Genomic DNA, 20,277 nt, shown 5'->3' with positions numbered 1-20,277 from the left:
CAATTTTCTTGCAGCGAACCGCGCAAAAGCAAACCCCTGGCGCTTTAATTTCTTTACACCATGGCTTGTTAGTTCTCCCCCGTTTCCAACAGCTGCCCATCTCCATTTATTTTTTTAACTTTTGACACCTGCCTTCCTTTAGCAACAACGCATCCATGACAGCTAGTGGCCTTGCCAAATAGACGCACACAAATCATGACGCTAATATGCGAGGTTCTGGTAGGCCTACTGGTTATGGTTTTGTGCTATAAATGAATAATATTTTATAGCAAAGTTTTAAGTTGACTATTTTAATTGTATGGTTATTTTTTGTCAACATGCGATGATGACAGTGATATTATTTTTTTATGCTAACACGCTCAGTCAAAACCTTCCGTCGCAAATTGAAAAACATTGTTGTACATGTCATAACAGACGGGATAATACATGCATAGGCTACGGTTTATATTGCGTCGCTTTACACATAATGTTAGTTGCATTGATTAAAAACTGTAACAATAATAGTAGCCTACATCGGGTGGCATAGAAGGCTATCTGTTCAAGTCATAGGTGACACCCAAAATGAATGACCTCCTCTGACAAGAGTTCGCGATAGTAAGAAATTGTCTACATTGATGCACGGAAAGAACACAGCCTACGCTTCTTCTCCGAATTCGCACATAGAGCTCACAATATCATATCCAAAAAAGTTAAACGGATTGGCCAACCTCATCAGCTGTCTCTAATGTGTCACTATAATCCAACTTTTAGACCGTTATAGTCCTCCATATGTGTTCTTTGGAAAAGCAAAGGTGATAGCAAAGGTGATAGGAGGGGGGGGGGGGGGGGGGGGGGCCTATTTTTTTTTCTCATCGGATCTGCATCGATCTCAAATATGACATTTCTAAAATCAAATTGACGGAAATCCGTCCTATGAAGGAGAACTTTAATCCTTGTTAAGGTCATTTTTGCTAAAATTGTTGCATAGGGCTTCTTTAATACAGGATGATGATCACCATCACAATATAAGCACACGTACAAAAGGCAGTTGACATGTTTATTGGCACTGGGAACAATGGCTTCCTCTGTCAAATACTCCAGATCGCAAATTCAACAGCCAAACCTGGGATTTGGCACAAAGTTTCCTTGAGATGAGAACAAACGGATATAACAAAATGTTATAACAAAACAATGAAAGCAACGGATTCTGCAAGAAAGGCATGATCTTTTTTTTTTTGGGGGGGGGGGGGGGGGGGGGGGACTGTACAAAAGCTTGTAATAAACAGCAGCACATGAAATATATGTACAGCATTCATAAATAAAGGAGATGGCACTGGATGATTGGCTGTTCAACCGAAAACCTTAAAAATACATCAACTTTCCCGTGATTGGTCAGTTGAGCCAAAGACATGCTAATTAGCAGATGGCCTGTGAGAAACTTTGGTGGCAAGTGGTTGATGTTCACCATACGGGACTGAAATCCCTCCCTAAACCCCTGTGACACTTCCATGTACAACAGTAGGAAAGTGAAAGGGGTAGTATCATAGCAACATGTCATAATGCCCCATCTAGTAACAGTATACAAAATAAAATATATATAATTTTAAATAGATATAAACATTTTACGAAAATAGAACCGTATCAAAACACACAAGTTCACAGTCTTCTCCCTGGAAGCTCCTCCTCCACACACACATTACTCTATTTCCTCGACTCCATCGTATGTCCCGACATCCCAAAGGATGGTTATGGAAGGAGGGCAGTTAGTCTGAGGTATCGGCCATTCAGGTCATCACTGGGATTTCAGGCTCAGGCTGTTACTGCCGAGTGGGTAGGAGTAGGCCTTGCCCAGCACGATGCGGTCCCGAAGCAACTTAAAGAGGACGTAATAGTTGCAGAAGAGAATGAGGCCGAGAGATAGCGTGTGGTTCCATCGTTCTGAACGCAACAGAGAATACAGCTGGTACACGATCACACTGGACTCAATCCCAATCAGCAGGTTGAGAATCCGCAGCGGCTTGTGAAAGAGAAACTGCAGGCAGAAAAATGGAAAACAGATCGATAGAGTCAAAGAGGAGACAAAAATGTAAACATACAATGTATGAAGAGTACACATAAATAAATGAGCCAGAATTCAGAAATCAGAAAGGTTGTTTATGTAAGGGATCACGTATAGAACGCCAGTCATTATTGGGAAAATAAGTCCCGACAGGGCGAACCGGACCCCGACGCCAATAATGACCGGCGTTCTACAGTATACATTATCCCGCTTATTATACGGCTACTTGCCAAAACGGAAAAATGATATGTCTCTTTACATTTATTTGTTACCGTTTCGCTGTGGCTTTTGCTGAGACACAAATAGTTTGCAACACACGTTGAACTTCAATAAAACATTCTTTAGAACACATCTGATCAACTGTCTGCCTTCACTCTTGAATGAAAATCCGTTGACATTGACAGCGGTCATTATTCAGAGGTCCTTAGACAAAATTAATGACCGGTAGAACTTTGGAAAATCCCATTCAAGTCAATGGAGTATTCTACTAGCATTGTAAAGGGCCGTATAATAAGGTAATTTAAATGACAGTTCCATATGTATTTTTTTCTATGTCTGAAGCTCATAGGAAACTGTCTAAACTTCAAATAAAGAAATAAAGATTCTAATAACTTGTATATTTTGACTTGTTTCTGTGCACCTGTGTGCAATTCCATATCTGATCTAACCAAATATGATTAAAAAAAATGTCATGCATTTGACATGAACTCTTGAAACTCAACGGCCCTGTTTTTATTTGAGTGGTCAGGCCAACAAAGCTTATTGATTTGAATCGAATTGAACTGAATTGATTAAGATGAAGTTGAAAAGTCACAAGGAGAACTCACATAAAACCTGGCATGGGACACATCCGAGGGCAATGCTACATTGTAGGGTCCCACTGCTTTATACACACAGCGACTGTGGCGCACCAGCACCCCCTGTGGCCAAATGGTGTTCTCTGACCAACTGCAAAGAGATACAGCAACAAACAAAACGTCAGAAACAGATTATAAGCATACATCCACACACACACACACACACACTTCAATTAAAATGACACTGACATCTCAAGACAGACACAATGTCGACATTCCTCTTATAGTGAATTTTCAAGAGAGAGAGAGAGAGAGAGAGAGAGAGAGAGAGAGAGAGAGAGAGAGAGAGAGAGAGAGAGAGAGAGAGAGAGAGAGAGAGGAGTGGAATCAGGAAGTGACAGCCAGTCAGAATTGAGTTGAGGTCGCTGTGTATGATTGGCATACAGCAGCCTGCGCAACAGCTCCCCCTGCTGGTAACACTTACAAATAAAGCTAAACAATTTTATATAGTTACAGTTTTTCTCAATTGCTAAAACATTAAACACAAAACCTCAGCTTCAAGCATAATTTACAAAACCTCTGATTCCTCTTGCATCGAACTTTCACCTCAAAACAGATTTACTTGTGCTCAAAATCAAACACTGCTCTCAAATCATAAATAAAGTGATCAAAGTGATATACACCATCAAGCAGTCACCAAACAATACACCAGAAAATAGAAAACACATTGTTTAAAACATATAGTTCTCAGGGAGAAGTACATTTTTAATCTCAAAACAAATTTCATATTTTCCGTCATTGTCTTTTGATGAACAAAAACATCAAGTAGAAATTTGCTTTGCTCTTTGCATTTTTTTGTTCCTCCTCCTCCTTGTACCCCAATTTTTACAGTACCCTGCATCTCACAAACTTGTCCTTTGATTCTTGTTCTTTGTTGATATGAACTTGCAACCAGTCAAAATCTATTGAGCAGTCAGTACTGTAAAGAAATGGTAAGCACAATGTTCAGGGCCATACGATTTGTTTACAGCAGTGTTTCTCAAAGTGTGGTCCGGGGACCACTGGTGGTCCGCAAACTATCCCAAGTGGTCCACGAGCAGACGTGGTAAAATATAATATAGATGAGTTGTTTGCAATATTGAACCAACTTGTATGTAAATCCAAACAGTTCTGCAACACTGTCTATGTAGTGTAAATCAAATGAATCCTCTGACACAATAAGCAAAGTGCAAAGACAATAAGCAAGGTGGTGAGTGAGTAGGCCTATTGTGTAGGCTATTATACTGTTGAAGTAGGTCTAATCTTTTTTTTTTTTTTTTTTGCTAGGTGGTCCGTGCGTTTCTTTTTTATTGGTTAAGTGGTCCTTAGTCTGAAAAAGTTTGAGAAACACTGGTTTACAGTATTGTACAGTATACAGCCTACAATGCACTGTACTACGGTGTCCAATAGAAATCCTCTTTCTTGCCATCCTCCCCTTCCTACTGGTCCCCCACCTCGCATATGCACTCGTCCTCTCACATAGTTTCTTCTATCCATTCTCATTCCCACCTTCAACAACCTGTTTGCTCTCTGAACTGGCTTATATTGGTTTTATCACATCATTTGAAACAAGTGAAATCAATTTTGAGTGGTTGTGTTTGACATGACATGACATGTGTATGTCTATTTCTATTTCATTTTTGCCATTTGTGTTTACCAGTATGGATGAATGTGCATTAGAGTGCAGAATGTGTTCAAAGTTTTGCTAAAAATTGTGAGATCTGCAAATTGTGGTTTACCATGTGAAATGGTTTAAGGTATTGACAACAGACTGAACACTTAGCTTAATGAGTTCAAGTGCAAGACTAGACTAGACGCAAGATCTAATGTTTTCTTCCATGTTGATGTGTTGATTCACATATGAAGTGTGAGAAAAATAGAAGTATGAAATATAAGGCTTTTTTTTTTTTTAAATCTCAACTGAATTTTGAATCGATGGTGTGAGTGTTTGTGTGTGCAGTTTGGGGTGTTGGGTTCCATTGTTACATGTGAAGGGGGCTCTTAAGCCCAATTCACACCAAAGATTCGCAACGAGGCGAAACAGTTGCAGGAGTTGCAGCAGTGTGAATTAAATGTTGCACATCGTTGCCAGCTGTTGCAAGCCATCGCAAAGCATTCACCATGTCTAGTCGCAGTTGCAAGGTTTTAGAACGTTGCAGCAAGTTGCTGGTTTATAGAATGTTGCAGCTCATCTCGTCGTGAATCTTTGTGAACTGCGCTTTAGTAAAAAAGGTTGGGAATCACTGATTTATCAAATGCTTGCCAGCTCAAAATTTTCGGCGCAGCGTGTGCAAGTGTCAGAAAGAAAGTGTAGTTCCACTAATGTCGGAGCCTATGTGCAGGGGGTCTTAAGTGATAAAACCCAGGTGAGAGGGGGGCGCTGTGACGCAACCGGCTACAGCTCCCGTACCATACACGGGCCCCGAGTGCCCACAGGGGACCCAGGTTCGAATCCGACCTGCGGTCATTTCCCGATCCCACCCAATCTCTCTCTCCACTGTCCCGTCCAAATAAAGGCAAAAAAGCCCCAAAAATATACTTTAATTTTTTTTTTTTTTTTTTTTTAAAACCCAGTTGAGTGACGCAGAACTCACAGGTGTTGAGGAGCGTTGCTGTAGGAGCCATGCTCGAGTCGCTGCCATCGTCCCAGATGTGCGGCCGACCGATGCAACAGGTCGCAGTAACTAGGCGGAAACAGCTGACTCATCAGCATCACGAAGGCATTGATCCAAACCATGATGAGGTGTTCACACGACCAGCGCATGTCATAGTACTGGGTACTCTATCAAACAGAAAACACATACAGTCAAAGGGAACATACAGACATATATCTAGTAGACATTATAAGACCAATATGCATGTCATAGCACTGGGTACTCTACCAGAGGAAGCACATACCGTCAGGGGGAACATACAGACATAATATATATAGGATGTAGATTAGAGATGTAACGGTTACCGGTGTAACGTTAAACGACAGTAAAATTCTCGATGATAACAACTACCGTTTTGATTTTAATTATCTTAATTACCGAGGTGCATTATCATCACGGTGTGAAAAACGTGTGTGGAATTCTTTCCAGCATGATCCGAGTCCGCCAAAGTAGGCACACAGGCGCAGCAATGCAACATGGGCTTGTTGTGTTTGAAATCAGGTGCCACTAATACGCATATTTCATGATGACTGCAAACACAAATAAACCTAGCTTGATTTTTGTATCTGCAGTGCATTCTCGCAGGCCTACTCTCACAGGAATGGTTCTCCGTTGAATCTACCAAATGTATAGGATGTGGCATAACCCTTTTGAGCGTTTCAACTTTTTTACCACTCGCATACAGCTGCCTACTGCATATTGGAAGTTTGTCGCCATAAACACAATGTGGCATCTACTAGGCTACAACTAACAGCAACTTGTGACGGCCATTCATTCACGATTTATTGTAAAATATTGAAATTGTCGGAAGTTTACATAGACAAGTTTTTAACTGTATGTTTTTCTCCCATGCCTTTTTCATTCATCCCGACCAGGAGGTACTAATGAAACATTACGCACGTTCCGCTTCTGTTGAGATAATTCCTAAACGGTTTTGTTCAGAGCTGAAAATGCAACTGTATTTGACAGAGGACAGTCGTTGACATGTAGGTTGTTAGTGAGAAAATATTAGCTTTCAGTGTGGCATGATCTCTTTGTAAATTATGTTTAATTAAAGTGTTTAAATCGTCTTGGCTTACCCTTATGGTAGGCTAGTTGTGAGCAACATGCACACACAAGATTCAGCCTACAGCTTCAATCAAAGTCGTTGCAGCTTTATTTAGTGACCAACAATTCTCTAACTTTAACCCAGCCGCCACCCCATCTAACTTCTATTAGTTTTGCGTATACGCTTTCTCTCTCCCTCAGCACTAACACACACCGAGTAAAACAAGGGAGCCTTCTGCTATTAAAGGAGCCACACCACTTTTCTGACAAGACACTGTGCTATTCTGTTGACTCCGTTTTGTTGCTATTGTGCATGCAGGACTGGCCTATTATCAGCTCTGTCCATCTTTGTTGGTAGGCTTAGAGACATTTTCAGCACACGCCGTGACATTATACCGTGACAGCACACGCCGTGATAATTTTGGTCACTATATTAGTCATGTTAAATTTTCATACCATTACATCTATATATTATAATACCATGCAAAGTTTGTGTTATGTGTACGTTTATGGTATTTGGCAGAAGCTTTTGTCCAAAGGGACTTACAGTATATGAACACTTATTACTTATATTACGCATATTAATAATAGTAATAACATTATCAATAATAATAACATCAAATATCAGAAATATATATTAAAACCTATAAACATACAAACCATAACTTCATTAATTGATTTAGTAAAATGAGACCCTCCACCACCTCATGAAACTCACTTTCACAAAGCACAGGGGCAGGAAGGCCACATAGTAGGCACTGAAGAGCGAGTTGAAGAGCACCTCCTTGATGCGACGGTTGAAGTTGGTCTTGAGCTCCTCTACCTCGGTGCGAATAAGCTCGGGGGAGTGTGGGCAGGTGTGTGTGGGTACGGGGGCCGGGCTACTGAACTGCTCCCGCAGGTTCTCCCGCAGGAGGCTCATAAACTCTCTAGGCCTGATCAGCGCACCACCCTCCACACCGTCCCGTTCGGAGAGGCCACAGTCGGTCGGAGAGGCCACGCCACCTCCGCGGCTCTCCTGGTGGAAGCAGCACAATGGTACGTAGACCCCAAACCTGCCAACAAACCAACCAATCAGCACATTAGTGAAACAAAGCAGTCTAAGAACGCCATAGTCCAGCCATACATCCAGCCAATGATGACTCAAAACTGATGACTCGATACTGTGGTGCACACCACTTTTGCATCATGAACTAAAATAAAAAGTAAATAAAAATTAAAAGTTAAACTTGCTAATTTTCAACTCATACTCCATCCCCATCGTGTTTATGTTTAGCTTGTGATATTTCAGTTTTGGACAAATTGGAACTTGGGAATATTCACTTTCTTCTTAATTTATATTGTGCTAAGCAACCAGTTAGCTGAAGAGGAGATGGCATTTTTGAAATGGGTGGTTTAGGTTGGCATAGACCTTTCCAGGACCTTTCCAGAGAGGAGATACTCGAGGAAGTGGTGGGTTGGGTAACTAATTATTTAGGTTTGTACTGTGAAAAGATGAGGCACTACATATAAAGAGAATACGCTGAGGGAAGGTAGCAACCAATAATATTGGAAGATTCAGCGACAACACCACTCACTGTATAATAGACAATCCGCTATGGTTTCTTCTTGGTGTGGCTTTCTGTGATCCCATAGATCAGACAGTAAATCTGATGTATAAGTATATAGTATATACTGTATACTCTTTTGATCCCGTGAGGGAAATTTGGTCTCTGCATTTATCCCAATCCGTGAATTAGTGAAACACACTCAGCACACAGTGAACACACAGTGAGGTGAAGCACACACTAATCCCGGCGCAGTGAGCTGCCTGCAACAACAGCGGTGCTCAGGGAGCAGTGAGGGGTTAGGTGCCTTGCTCAAGGGCTTCAGCCATGCCAGTAGGCTAATGACAAGGCAACTTATTTGAGCAACGTTGTTGGGCAATGTTCCTGAGTTTTGCTGTTGAACAACATTGTTGGGCAATGTTCCTGAGTATCGTTGTTGCCGCACATTCCCATTGATATTGATCATAATTTGTTTCCTCTGCAGAACTAGTCAGTTGCCAAATTATCATGACCATCCAAAACACATGGAACCAGTTGTGTGGTTCCCCAGCAGCATTGCTCAAAAAGTTCCCCCATGTATCATCACCTGAACCCTTAAAGGGGTATCGTCACATCGGTGTGACACGAATGTTGGGAAATGAACGAACCTTCAATTGTTGCGGAACGGAATCTTACGTTAGAATGTTCAAAAACCTACACCTTTAAAGCCGAGGCGAGGATGGTCCATATAATGGCTTAGTGGAAGTGTACCAACATGTCTTTGTTGACATGAAACTTCCTCCGTTCCGTTGCCCGTGGAAGTACAGTCTTTGTTGGGCCTTTTAAATTATGTGGTTGGTATCGATTTAATGGGCCTTTTAAATTATGTGGTTGGTATCGATTTCCAATTTCAGATACCTGCTGATGTAAATGCCAAGGAATCTGAGGGTCTTTGAGGAAGGGATTTGAATGTTGAGGGTTGACTACAAAGGCCTTACTGGTAAAGATGAGTAAAAATTGATATAGAAAATTCACCTTTTGGGGAATCTCACAAAAAAAGTACAATTATTCTCTGTGGAAAAAAAATCCTTCATCAAGAAGCAATCAGTTTTAAGAAAATCACATGTGCCACAATTATTGGCACCCCTAGAAAATCTTATAAACAAAATACAACTGAAACTATTTTTCCATTTTTATTTCACTTCTCTCACTATGTAGTAAATTAAGAGTAGTACCCACAATTTCCCGTCTTTTAGCCGAGGATAAGGGTTATATCAATTTTGCTAAATTTCTTCCACTATGAGGTTATTACACAGATCAGGGCTATACATGAGAGTACATTCTTCCCCATTCTTCTCTCTTGTAAAGCACTCATCTGATTCTGAATAATTGGGCAATGGGCACTGCGGTTAATACAAGGGTGCGGTCTATACACTGTCTTTTTTAGTTTGCAAAAAAACGCCGCAATGCAGTTCATACAAGATGCAGCTAATACACAGGAAATTACTGTAGTCATAGTTGTGAGTTAAGTTAAGTATCTGTGTGTCTTGAAAAGCACAATACAAAATAAATGTATTATTAGCACTAGTGGTACTTACGGATAGCCTAGGAAAAGCAGGTTGAGCACCGAGTGGTTCTTGAACAGGTTCACCAGTGTCCAGCACAGCACCCAGCCACAGAGCGTCAACAGACTGAGACGCGCGGCTATAACCAACACGTACCGGACCAGGGAGCAGGGGCTGGTCTGAGAAGCCTAGGCCCAAAATCAAACACACACACCACACTACGTAAAACCTTTGGGACTGGAAATATATGCTAATATACTAACACTGATTTTATTATGATTGATGTTTAGGTAAAAACAAAAAAGTAAAAGATCAATGTGTTGTTCACAAGCCAACAGGTGTTTTTAGTTGTTGTTGTTGTTTGTTCATACAGACCTCTAAGATGATGGTCCACACAAGTCGCCTGGCTAGCATAACAGTGATGAATACTGCCAGATGGTAATCCATTAAGTGGAAGTTCTGCGAACACACAAAACACTAGTAGCTATTCTTGAGTAATAAAATGCACACATGAATCATCTGTAGATGATTCTTTGAGTAAGTAAATAAGCTTTAATTATTTATATAGCACATGTAAAACCATAGTGGTTTACAAAGAAAATAAACAAACAAAAACACACCAGGCAGTGACATCAAGATTTATCAACATGAAAGTGCCGTTAATGCATGTACAGTAATGTCTCACCAGCGAGGTAGAGGCAGCAGGTTGGCTGTAAGGATACCACCACACAGTTCTGTAGATGTTGATGTACTGCACAAACAAAGCAACCAACAGGTAGAGAAAGAGCAAGAACTCAAACAGTAAACTGTTGTCCAAGGGGAGATCTGGAATACGCGAATGACGAACTGGTTCCGGTGTGATCAGGGCTGTCAACGGAGGCGCTGACAGTCCCACGGAGTTGGTGCTCCTAAAAGAGAACAAAAAAACATGCCGCTCAAGTTCACTCAGATATACTGTCGCTAGTGAATATTTTGGAGCCTTCTGTCTTCATTCAGATAGTGAAGAGTGGCTGTGGGATGGATTCGATACCCAGGACCCATGTGGCACGAGCAGCCGCTGGCACCACAGTGCCCACTGTCTCTTTTGTTATTCTATTTAACTGCTATTGATAAAATTGATGTTATGGTTGAAGTCTCTGATTTGCGACCAATCCGAACAGATATTTCAGATTTGCGACCAATACAGGCAGAGATATCCAGAGTTTACAGTGATGTACTGTACTGTAAATGTTTCCTTTTTTTCCAGATACACACTTGATTTCTAACAATGATAGATAAGTTGATTGTCCAAAATATGTGTTATGTTGGTTTGTGGTCACAGACAGAACATGAGCTGAAACTTTTTCAGTTTAAACTGTACCTAAATTCTCAAAATATGAGCCAAAAACAGTAAAACAATAAGGCCCAGGTTGAGGTGGAGGGGGGGGGGGCAGAATTATCTTGCTTTCATTTCTTCTAAATTTGAAAATGACAAAGCAAGCAGCGAGACACAGATAGACTGTGGTGTCCGTTTTCCCCCCAACGCAACTAAAGAAGACCAAACACACTTCCATTACTACACATATACAGACTAATGGCTATATTTTAACGATCTGAAACGCATGGTCTGAAGCGGATGCTTTGAATACATTTAGGACGTGGCCAGTCCATAATCACTATCTTAACAGCCGAATAAGTTCGCCAGACACCAGGCGCATTGTTCAAAAGGGTTGTTCTTGTGTTTTGGCTGTAACATCAATTAAACCAATGAGAGGATCACCTGGCTTTCCCTTGAAGAGCAAGCAGCACAACATCAAACAACACGTTGATATTTTGACAGTCAGTGCATCTGAAAGAATCTGCTTGCACGCGGGACCGTGTATGCAACACCAGAATTCCACTAAACTTTGCTTTACTAAAACCTGTGTGACTAGCCTATTATTTGAACTCACAGGCAAAGTGAAACTAATGTCACCGTGGTCTCAGACAATGACAAAACAGTTCTACACATGTATTTACTTTCACTATGGACTGACATGGGGTTACAATCGAAAACATAGCCTGAAAAAAACAACATTAACACCAATAATGTTCGAATGACTGAATAAAAATCCTAAGAATATTTATTCTGCAGACGAGTTGTTGCTTAGGACTCGTTGCATCTCGTGACAGTGTGTCTTTAAAATAGCTGTGCTTCATATGCGCCTTTCGCTTTAGACCAGGATTTTCTTAGTGGCGTAATGATTTTTAGTGGTTGTAAGATAACGATTTTTCGATCATGCACTTGACCACACCTATTTTTTTTAAAACTGACACCCCCATGGGCGCAATGTTCAACTGAACTGGACCGCATGGCGAAAAATCGATCACTGCCTTGGGTGTAAGATTGAAACAAGACTTGCGTTGCGCTTGGCACCATGTTGCACCGGGTGTAAGAGAAGAGCCCTTAATAATCAATTATCTCTCCATCTATCTACATACACAGTACACACTAATTTTTATGTCCACTGGCATTCTACAACAGCAGAGACAAAGCAGCATTTAGCGTTACTAAATTAGATATTGCAACCGCTTAATTTGCCCCTGCAAATAACTAGGTGGTCAATTCTATCACCGTCAACAAACTAGCTATAACCTCATAATGTGTGTACCCTCGTTAACTTGCGGTTAACTCCTGGTGTTTTCATAGGAGATTGCATTAACATTCTGGTCACTCTGGGAGTTCGCATTAAATTTCTGCCGTATTTCCCCCAACATCACCTGCTTTAAGTGTAAATGTCACATATTGTATGCAAAATGATTGTTAAGGTCTGCTAGTGTACAAAGCCTTCACATAACCTAGGATGTAGCCAGTGGATTAAAGGGACACCAGGCAAGCCTGATGCTTTTTCTCTACGAAACTCCCCCTCGCTCAGTCAGAAACTCTTTTCCTTTTCTTTGCATCTTCCGTCAAGGGTTTTCGCTGCTTCTTCGCCGGCTCTGCCATTATACACACGTTTGCAACAATCGCTAGCGTTTAGTTAGCCTGCCTCTGTGCTGTGGATGCAGGATGTAATTCATCCTGCTTCGGTCAGCGGGTAGGATACACTGAACTTGAAAGCGGGATATTCTTCCTACAGGCAGTAGGGTCGGGCGAGAGAGTCTTCATCCGCACTGTAATGAGTCATTTAACCATATACCGATTTACGAAGATGAGTAATTAACACAAAAACGTTGCCTGGTGTCCCTTTAAATCTTCATAACGATAATTAAAATAAACCTATTGATGTTACTGTGCATTGTTCCTAAAAGGGAGCTAACTGGTGTAACCCACTTGCAGTAAATTATGCTTAGCTAGGCTAACGGTGTCAGACTTGGTTATTGCACTTGGTTATTGAAGAGAAAGGTATGTGTTCTCTTATCTAACTTTAAAGGTAAACTGTTAAAGTTAATTTCACAAAAAATTGGCGTGATCCTAAGGCTGGTAATTGCTAAGGCTGAGGATCCTTAATCCATCAAGTCTAGTAATTTATAATCATAGATCCTCACATTTCATTATTATTGTATAGTGTGTGATATACCACTGTGTAATGAGTGTAGTCTGCGTGTGTAAACAAGTGACGTGTTGAGGGACTTTACCTGTTGCGCAGCCCTGTGCCGTTGATGAGGCCTCCACCAACCAATGTCTGCAAAGAGGGCAGCGCTGACCGGCTCAGCTGCTGTCTGCTCGGACCCCTGCGCCCTCCGGGCATGGCCGGTATCCACGGTAACTACAAGCCCAGCAATTCCCAGTCACGTTTCCACAACTTTGCTCAACACAGAGCAACCACTGCAGAGAGAACATTTTATATTGCTCAACACAGAGCAACCACTGCAGAGAGAACATTTTATTAAGGGAATATATTCATTAGTGCATACAATATAATACTGACCCAATCTACAACAGCCATACATTAACAGGATGTGAGCACAGATGATATGGCAAAGTCAAAACTGAACTTCATTTTCAGTGTCTGGGTGCATTAGCACCAGGAGAACTTTCTCCTGTAACTTTTCGAGGCAATGTCATGTTTGCCCTGTATGGAACAAGGGGCGACCATAGTTCCTATAACAACAAACTATTAGGGATGCACCAATTGTGAAATTCTAGGCCAAAATCGATACCGATACAAATGTATAAAATAACGATTGAGCTGATAACCGATACCGATACAAATGTATAAAATAACGATTGAGCTGATAACCGATACCGATACAAATGTATAAAATAACGATTGGGCTGATAACCGATACCGATATTTTATTCTTTATTTGTTTACTTAGTTTTTGTCATTAATTATATCCTTTAGTAGAATGGAAAGGAAAACTATTCTTCCAAGCTTTCATAGCACAACATCTACCTAGTGCAGAATTGATGCAATATAACAGCTAAACATCAATCACTGCCATCGGTAAATGTCATATAAATGTTACAATAACCGATATGAGTCAACAACAAGGCTGAAATTGTCTGACATCAATGTTGCCTGATATATCGGTGCATCCATACAGACTATTATAGCTCCTATTTAGGGGTAGGTTATTTTCCCTGCACCCAGGAACCATGCTGCACTCTTAAAAATAAGTATAGTATATATATATATATATATATATATATATATATATATATATATATATATATAATGTATACATACTCTTTTGATCCCGTGAGGGGAATTTAGTCTCTGCATTTATCCCAATCCGTGAATTAGTGAAACACACTGCGCACAGTGAACACACAGTGAGGTGAAGCACACACTAATCCCGGCGCAGTGAGCTGCCTGCAACAACAGCGGCGCTCGGGGAGCAGTGAGGGGTTAGGTACCTTGCTCAAGAGCACTTCAGCCATGGCCTACTGGTCGGGGGTTTGAACCGGCGGCAACCCTCTGGTTACAAGTCCGAGGCGCTAACCAGTAGGCCACGGCTGCCCCCATGATGCCCATGGGAGTACAATTAAACTGATACAAAGTTGTTTCTTGCCGTTGGTTGAATCATCAATTTTAAAGGGTACAGGACAGGACTTCTGTAATACCTCTATAACACACGGCTCAAAAAATTCTGACATTGCTTAGTGTAAAGAGGTGAAACTGTTATGAGGCGATTGTTTGGTCTTGCAAGAAAAACTGTCAGACGTTCTGTGAATGCAAATTGAGAAAGGAGAAAAGGGTGGAAGGTTTCAAAAAATGTGTTTTAGCAATTGTGAAAAAACTGTAAGTTCCCTTAATTTTTTGAGCAGTGTATGTGGTACTTTCCAAGGACTGCCAACGACCTCTACATTCCAGAGATCTCAAAACATTGTCTCGCCTGACCCCAGGGTCACTACACCTGGAGATATAATCAAGTTTTAAAAATCACTGGCGGGTTTGTTTGAGAACAAGAGAGTTGAGATTAATCCTCATCCTAAGGCAGTTTTTTATCTTAATAAACAAAACTTGTAATAGTAGCTTTTATAAAGCCGTTCTTTAGAGCATCTTGTCCTTTGGTTTGATCTGTGGTCATATTTGGTCACATGCGCAAGCAAGACCAGGACAAGCTGCAACGCATGAGTAAGATGGCAAGTAGAGTCATTGGGTGCTGATGTTAAACATAAGCTTCTCAGATGTGTAAAGATCTTATTTTGAGCAAGACTGAGTGCATCCTCTATCCAAGCTGGTCAATCACAAATGACGTTTACGGCAATTGTGCAATATCCTACTATTTGTATTAAATCGTGACGCATTCCCACGTCAGTTGACGTAACTCTTCTGAAATTATCTATGGCTGTTTGTAAACAAATCCACATGTACCTTGTCCAGGGGGAAGAGTGCTAGCTTTGAGAGCTATTTATGACAGTTGTGTAAAATAATACTCTGCAATCACAGGGGAAAGCCCACTAGCAAAAAAAAGAAAGAAAGAAACTGCATTTAAATTTAAATTCCAACAGTCAAAATGACCACCTTGGTAGTATTAGTAGTTTTGACATTTTTGGCTGTTCTATTGTTAACTCTTCACTGGCGATTGACAGGGACAGTAGAGTTTTGTTGTGAAGGAGGGACAGAAGTGACCATCGGGCAAAGTTCAGGATTGGGATGTTGGAAGGCAACTGCAACCTCCACAACGTATTACTGTGACTGCTTTGAGACCAGACATGGTGTTGTACTTAAGAGTGCGAGCGCATCGTCTACTTTATTGAGCTAACTATTCTCTTTGAAGATAAGATGGAGGAAGCCTTCAAAAGGAAGTAGTAAAGTATGCAGGTCTGGTAGCACAAGTAAGGGAACGTGTCTGGCAAGCACGCAGAAGTCCAGTAGAAATAGGTTTTGTAGCAAAGCCACCCACAATACTGCTGTTGGATTTTGGTTTCCGAGGACGGTCACTGAAAGGAGCTGTAAAACAGTTTTCTGAAAATGCCTAGGTTGGTTAAGGGTATTTGGATGTTTGTTGTGGTAATATGGTGGCAGCATGGGGCGTAAGCTAACTGGCTAATTTGTTTTGTGTTTGTGATTGGGCCTAAGCTAACTGGCTAATTTGTTTTGTGTTTGTGATTGGGCCTAAGCTAACTGGCTAATTTGTTTTGTGTTTGTGATGGGCTGTGCCTAGGTTGATGGTTGGTTGGCCAGGGTTTTTATGGCTATGGTTCAGTCCACATCAACGGGACGGACCAACCTAGCCAACCTTGACCATGCCTGGGCTGGTTAAGAGTATTTTGGGTATTGGATATTTCAATGTGGTAATATGGTGGCAGCATGGAGGGGAGTGTCTCCAGGACGCCGGTTTCACTGTTAAGCCTTCATGAGGTGTCGTGGGCCTAACTTAACGAAACATCGGTGAATGAGGGTGCCCACTTGATAACCCCAATGACATGCCGCATACTATATACTGCTGTTGGATGGGCCATTTGTATTGTGTTTGTGACCATTTGTTGGCGGATTTGTGGGTAGTGTGCTTTTTAAAGTTAAACTTGAGCAGGGGCTTCTGAATGTGTTTTTACCTTGGATTTTGGCACAAGGGATTTTAACATCTAATCCTGTGTATTAATGTAATACCTGTAAGTCCCCTGTTTCGAATCCTAACCACCAGTCAGAGCGTCGCTCCAGACACTAGTTAAACACACTGTGTGTGTGTGTGTGTGTGCGTGTGTGTGTGTATGTGAGAGAGAGAGAGAGAGAGAGAGAGAGAGAGAGAGAGAGAGAGAGAGAGCGAGCATGTTGATCATTGCTTAGCAATCCTATGGAAGTTTTTTACAACAGCAAGTCATGAGTGGTAGCCTACACAGGACAGTTGTGTAAAATACAAACTACATACTCCACAACTATTGGGGGAGCCTAGTAGCCAAAAAAAATCTATATAATAATAATAATATAATATAATTTATTAATGTACAATACGTTTTTTGTTTATAATCTTACCTTAATTCAATAAGGAAGTGTTTCTCAAACAATTTTCTCTCGCAGCATTCTACTTACTATGAGAAATGATCCCCACACCACTATGATATTAAACATAGGCTATAAGTTATAAAACAGATTTGTTTATTACCCCCTGCCTCCACGCCTCTGAAAATAAAAAATATTTTGACACAATAATGTTGGTATAATAAGGTTCCAGCTCATGTATTGATTGGAGTCGACCACATCTTTCTGCTGTTCTTTCGGCGCTTTCATTTTCTTTTTTGTGTTCGGTGCGACACAAGGGGGTGGGAGGGTCAAGCATCCTTTTTGTGTATTTGTTCGGTTCCTCTATTTTGGCTACATTGCATGGCAGTTAGTAGCGGACATTTTACTACCTCTGAATAGAACTATATGCCATGTTTGAAGTGCGATTGGCTTTTACTTTCACGCAAGCAGACAATAACAATCGTTGACCAATAAACGCTATCAAGATGTACAAAAGTGCGAAAAGGTTACAGATTTCACAGTCAGTTAGGTTTAGAAGTTGTATCATGAAAAGCCATTTAGATAGCCTTTAATTTAGGCCAGGAACTAGTATTACTAACGACAATTAAAAACAAATAAACGTATTTTTCCCGTGTTGGGGGTAACGGTTTCAGCACCGTTATAAACATTAATCGGAGTCTATGCAGTCAACCCCTCTCTTTACCTAAAACTGGTCAGCATGGTTGGATAGTTACGGAGCAGAATACCCAACCACTCACAATTATGAGTAACAGTAATGTAACGTTATAGCAAACTTGAGCCCGTAGCTTTAAAGCGTCAAACCTGGCCTCATGACCATATTCTGCTAAAGTTGACCTAGGACAGGGACCTGTCCAAGCTAATTTGACTGATTAGCAAAATGCATGGTAAAGTGACGTTAGCTAATAGTTAATGCACCGTCATAGATAGGGTAAAAAATATTAACATTGTATTCAACCTGTTAAACACATTACTTACCGTGACAATTAACGCCAGGAGCTGGTGGTGTAGACTAAAAGACATCAGTGAATTACCAACAAATTAAGTTGGGAAGAACATTTGTATCCATTGGATGATATCTTGGATCAGACTGGAAGCTTGTGTAAACAAAACCGCTTGCAATATCGTTCCCTGTGTTCTGAAAATGGCAAATACTGAGTTTTAAAGTTAAGTTAGAAGCATCTGCAGTGCACCAGTTGAGTTCACACAGCGCAGAAACCGACGTGGCAAAAACGAGCCTTACTTAGCACCACGTCATCATTTACGCGACGTTTTGATGCGCGTCGCGGTGCCACACTGCACAGCCGCAGTTGCAGCGAGGAGGATTGTAGATTACAGCAGGGCTGAGAGCTTATCTGTAGTAGGTAGGACAGGTGAGGGCCCACGATGTCTAGCCAAGCACTTTTTCTCTCTAAGGTCACTGTCTGTGAACCTTAAGTTGTAGGGAATTCTGATGAGAGACTTCTGCACTGCATGCCTCACAAAAACGTTGGTCAAAATGCTGCGCAGGAAGCAGTGTAAAGAGTGCTTGAATTCGACTGCGTGCACTGGACAAGCGTGATTGAAATTCGACTGGAACTTTTCCGTACCGAGTGAAGCACATATATTTTTCATAATCTGAAATTTAGCACCGGTTTGCGGTGTCCGGGTTCAAAAAACAAGTTTAGTCGTGTGCATAGGTGCGCAACAGAGTTTCCAGATGTTTTTGGCGGTGGTGTCATGTCAGTAAACTGTGGTAGCCTACTTTTCTTGTCCCTGGAAGAAATAAAAACGTTTCTCCATGTTTTTCCACACCAAGGGGCACCAACTAATGGCTCAATGTTCCTATACAGACTGAAGAAATTACCAATTTAGAGTGAATTTCCCTCAAAGGTTTATGTGGGCTGCTATATTGAAACTGAAAATCAAAGGCCTACCTCTTTCACTTTCATTAACCAAATTATAGTCAACACTGGCTATGAATTTCATGCCTGGGTGGAGGGTTGCTTGTCTACTAGGCTAAGTTATAGCCTAGGCCTACTCTGCCTGTGGGTTGAATTACTGTAAAGACCTACGGTACATGCTGAGGTTAACAGGTGGCATTCCTTTTACGTGATAAGGCCAAACACCCAGAGATTAAAAAGGTGTATAGAATAGTAGTAGAAAAAAAATCAGGAACTTGCAGGCAGATCAAACAGGCTCCAAACAGGCAAATCAGATATAGGCCTACGGCTCTGAGGCAGATATTGTTCTAACTGGTGAAGGACTGATATTCCACCAATGTGACTTGTCTAGCGGTGTCCGTTCGGTTCAGTTCAGTTCATCTTTGTTTGCCCAGGTACAAGTACATGCATTGGAATTCTTGTTCAGGTCTCACAGTCACAACGATAGAAAGAACAATGTAAAAACACAATATAAAACAATAGAAACACAAGATTGGTAAAGTGTATGTAAAGAGTGTTAAGGACACAGGTCTACATAAATAAATATAACAGCAATTTAACACCTCTGCTAAAGTTGACTAAAAAGAGGAATATAAAAATATAAAGGCCTTTGCAGGTGTTTTGAGTTAGTTAGCTGATTAGAGTGTGGCACAGGTGTCTTCAATATTGAACCTTTTCACAATATTCTAATTTTCTGAGATACTGAATTTGGGATTTTCATTAGTTATAATCATCAAAATTAAAAGAAATAAACATTTGAAATATATCAGTCGTGTGTAATGAATGAATATAATATACAAGTTTCACTTTTTGAATGGAATTACTGACATAAATCAACTTTTTGATAATTAATAATTATTGCTTATAATTATTGGTAATTATATGACCAGCACCTCTACATTACATTACATTACATTTAGCAGACACTTCTTGACCAAAGTGACTTACATATGTCAGCTATATTACAAGGGATCACATTGTCCCCGGAGCAACTTGGGGTTAAGTGCCTTGCTCAAGGGCACAACGGTGGAAGCCGGGAATTGAACCGACAACTTTCAGGCTACTGCACGCTAGCCCAGCTCCTTAACCACACTACCACCACCCCGGTATGTGTGTGTATATATATATATATATATATATATACATACATACACACACACACACACACACACACATATACACATATGGTTATGATCAAAATGAAGAGATCACTGCATATTTTTCTAATGTCATCCTACAGTTGCTATTTGGACTCTGTCCATCTAAACAGAGTATGCGAGATGATGTGAGTCCTTGAG

The 20,277-nt window shown here is 40.9% G+C and overlaps 1 protein-coding gene across 2 annotated transcripts; it reads right to left on the bottom strand.

Moving 5' to 3' along the window:
- Positions 1–1,022: 1,022 nt before the first annotated feature.
- On the bottom strand, positions 1,023–18,359 carry tmem39a (transmembrane protein 39A). 2 transcript variants are annotated; one of them, XM_042080364.1, is made up of 9 exons: positions 18,036–18,359; positions 13,264–13,495; positions 10,352–10,574; positions 10,042–10,125; positions 9,700–9,854; positions 7,294–7,630; positions 5,469–5,656; positions 2,866–2,986; positions 1,023–2,011 (listed from the first exon to the last, which is right to left on the bottom strand). In XM_042080364.1, exons 2-9 carry the CDS (start codon positions 13,374–13,376, stop codon positions 1,772–1,774), a joined length of 1,461 nt encoding a protein of 486 aa, XP_041936298.1. In that variant the 5' UTR covers positions 13,377–13,495; positions 18,036–18,359; the 3' UTR covers positions 1,023–1,771. The 2 variants fall into 2 exon arrangements, with proteins under 2 accessions (XP_041936298.1, XP_041936297.1); XM_042080363.1 differs by having other exon boundaries at positions 13,264–13,453.
- Positions 18,360–20,277: the final 1,918 nt, after the last annotated feature.

The sequence above is a fragment of the Alosa sapidissima genome, chromosome 23 (assembly GCF_018492685.1).
Source record: "Alosa sapidissima isolate fAloSap1 chromosome 23, fAloSap1.pri, whole genome shotgun sequence".
Taxonomy (NCBI): Eukaryota; Metazoa; Chordata; class Actinopteri; order Clupeiformes; family Clupeidae; genus Alosa; species Alosa sapidissima.
The sequence above is the reverse complement of the archived record's forward strand: the minus strand, read 5'-3'. Positions and strand labels throughout refer to the sequence as shown.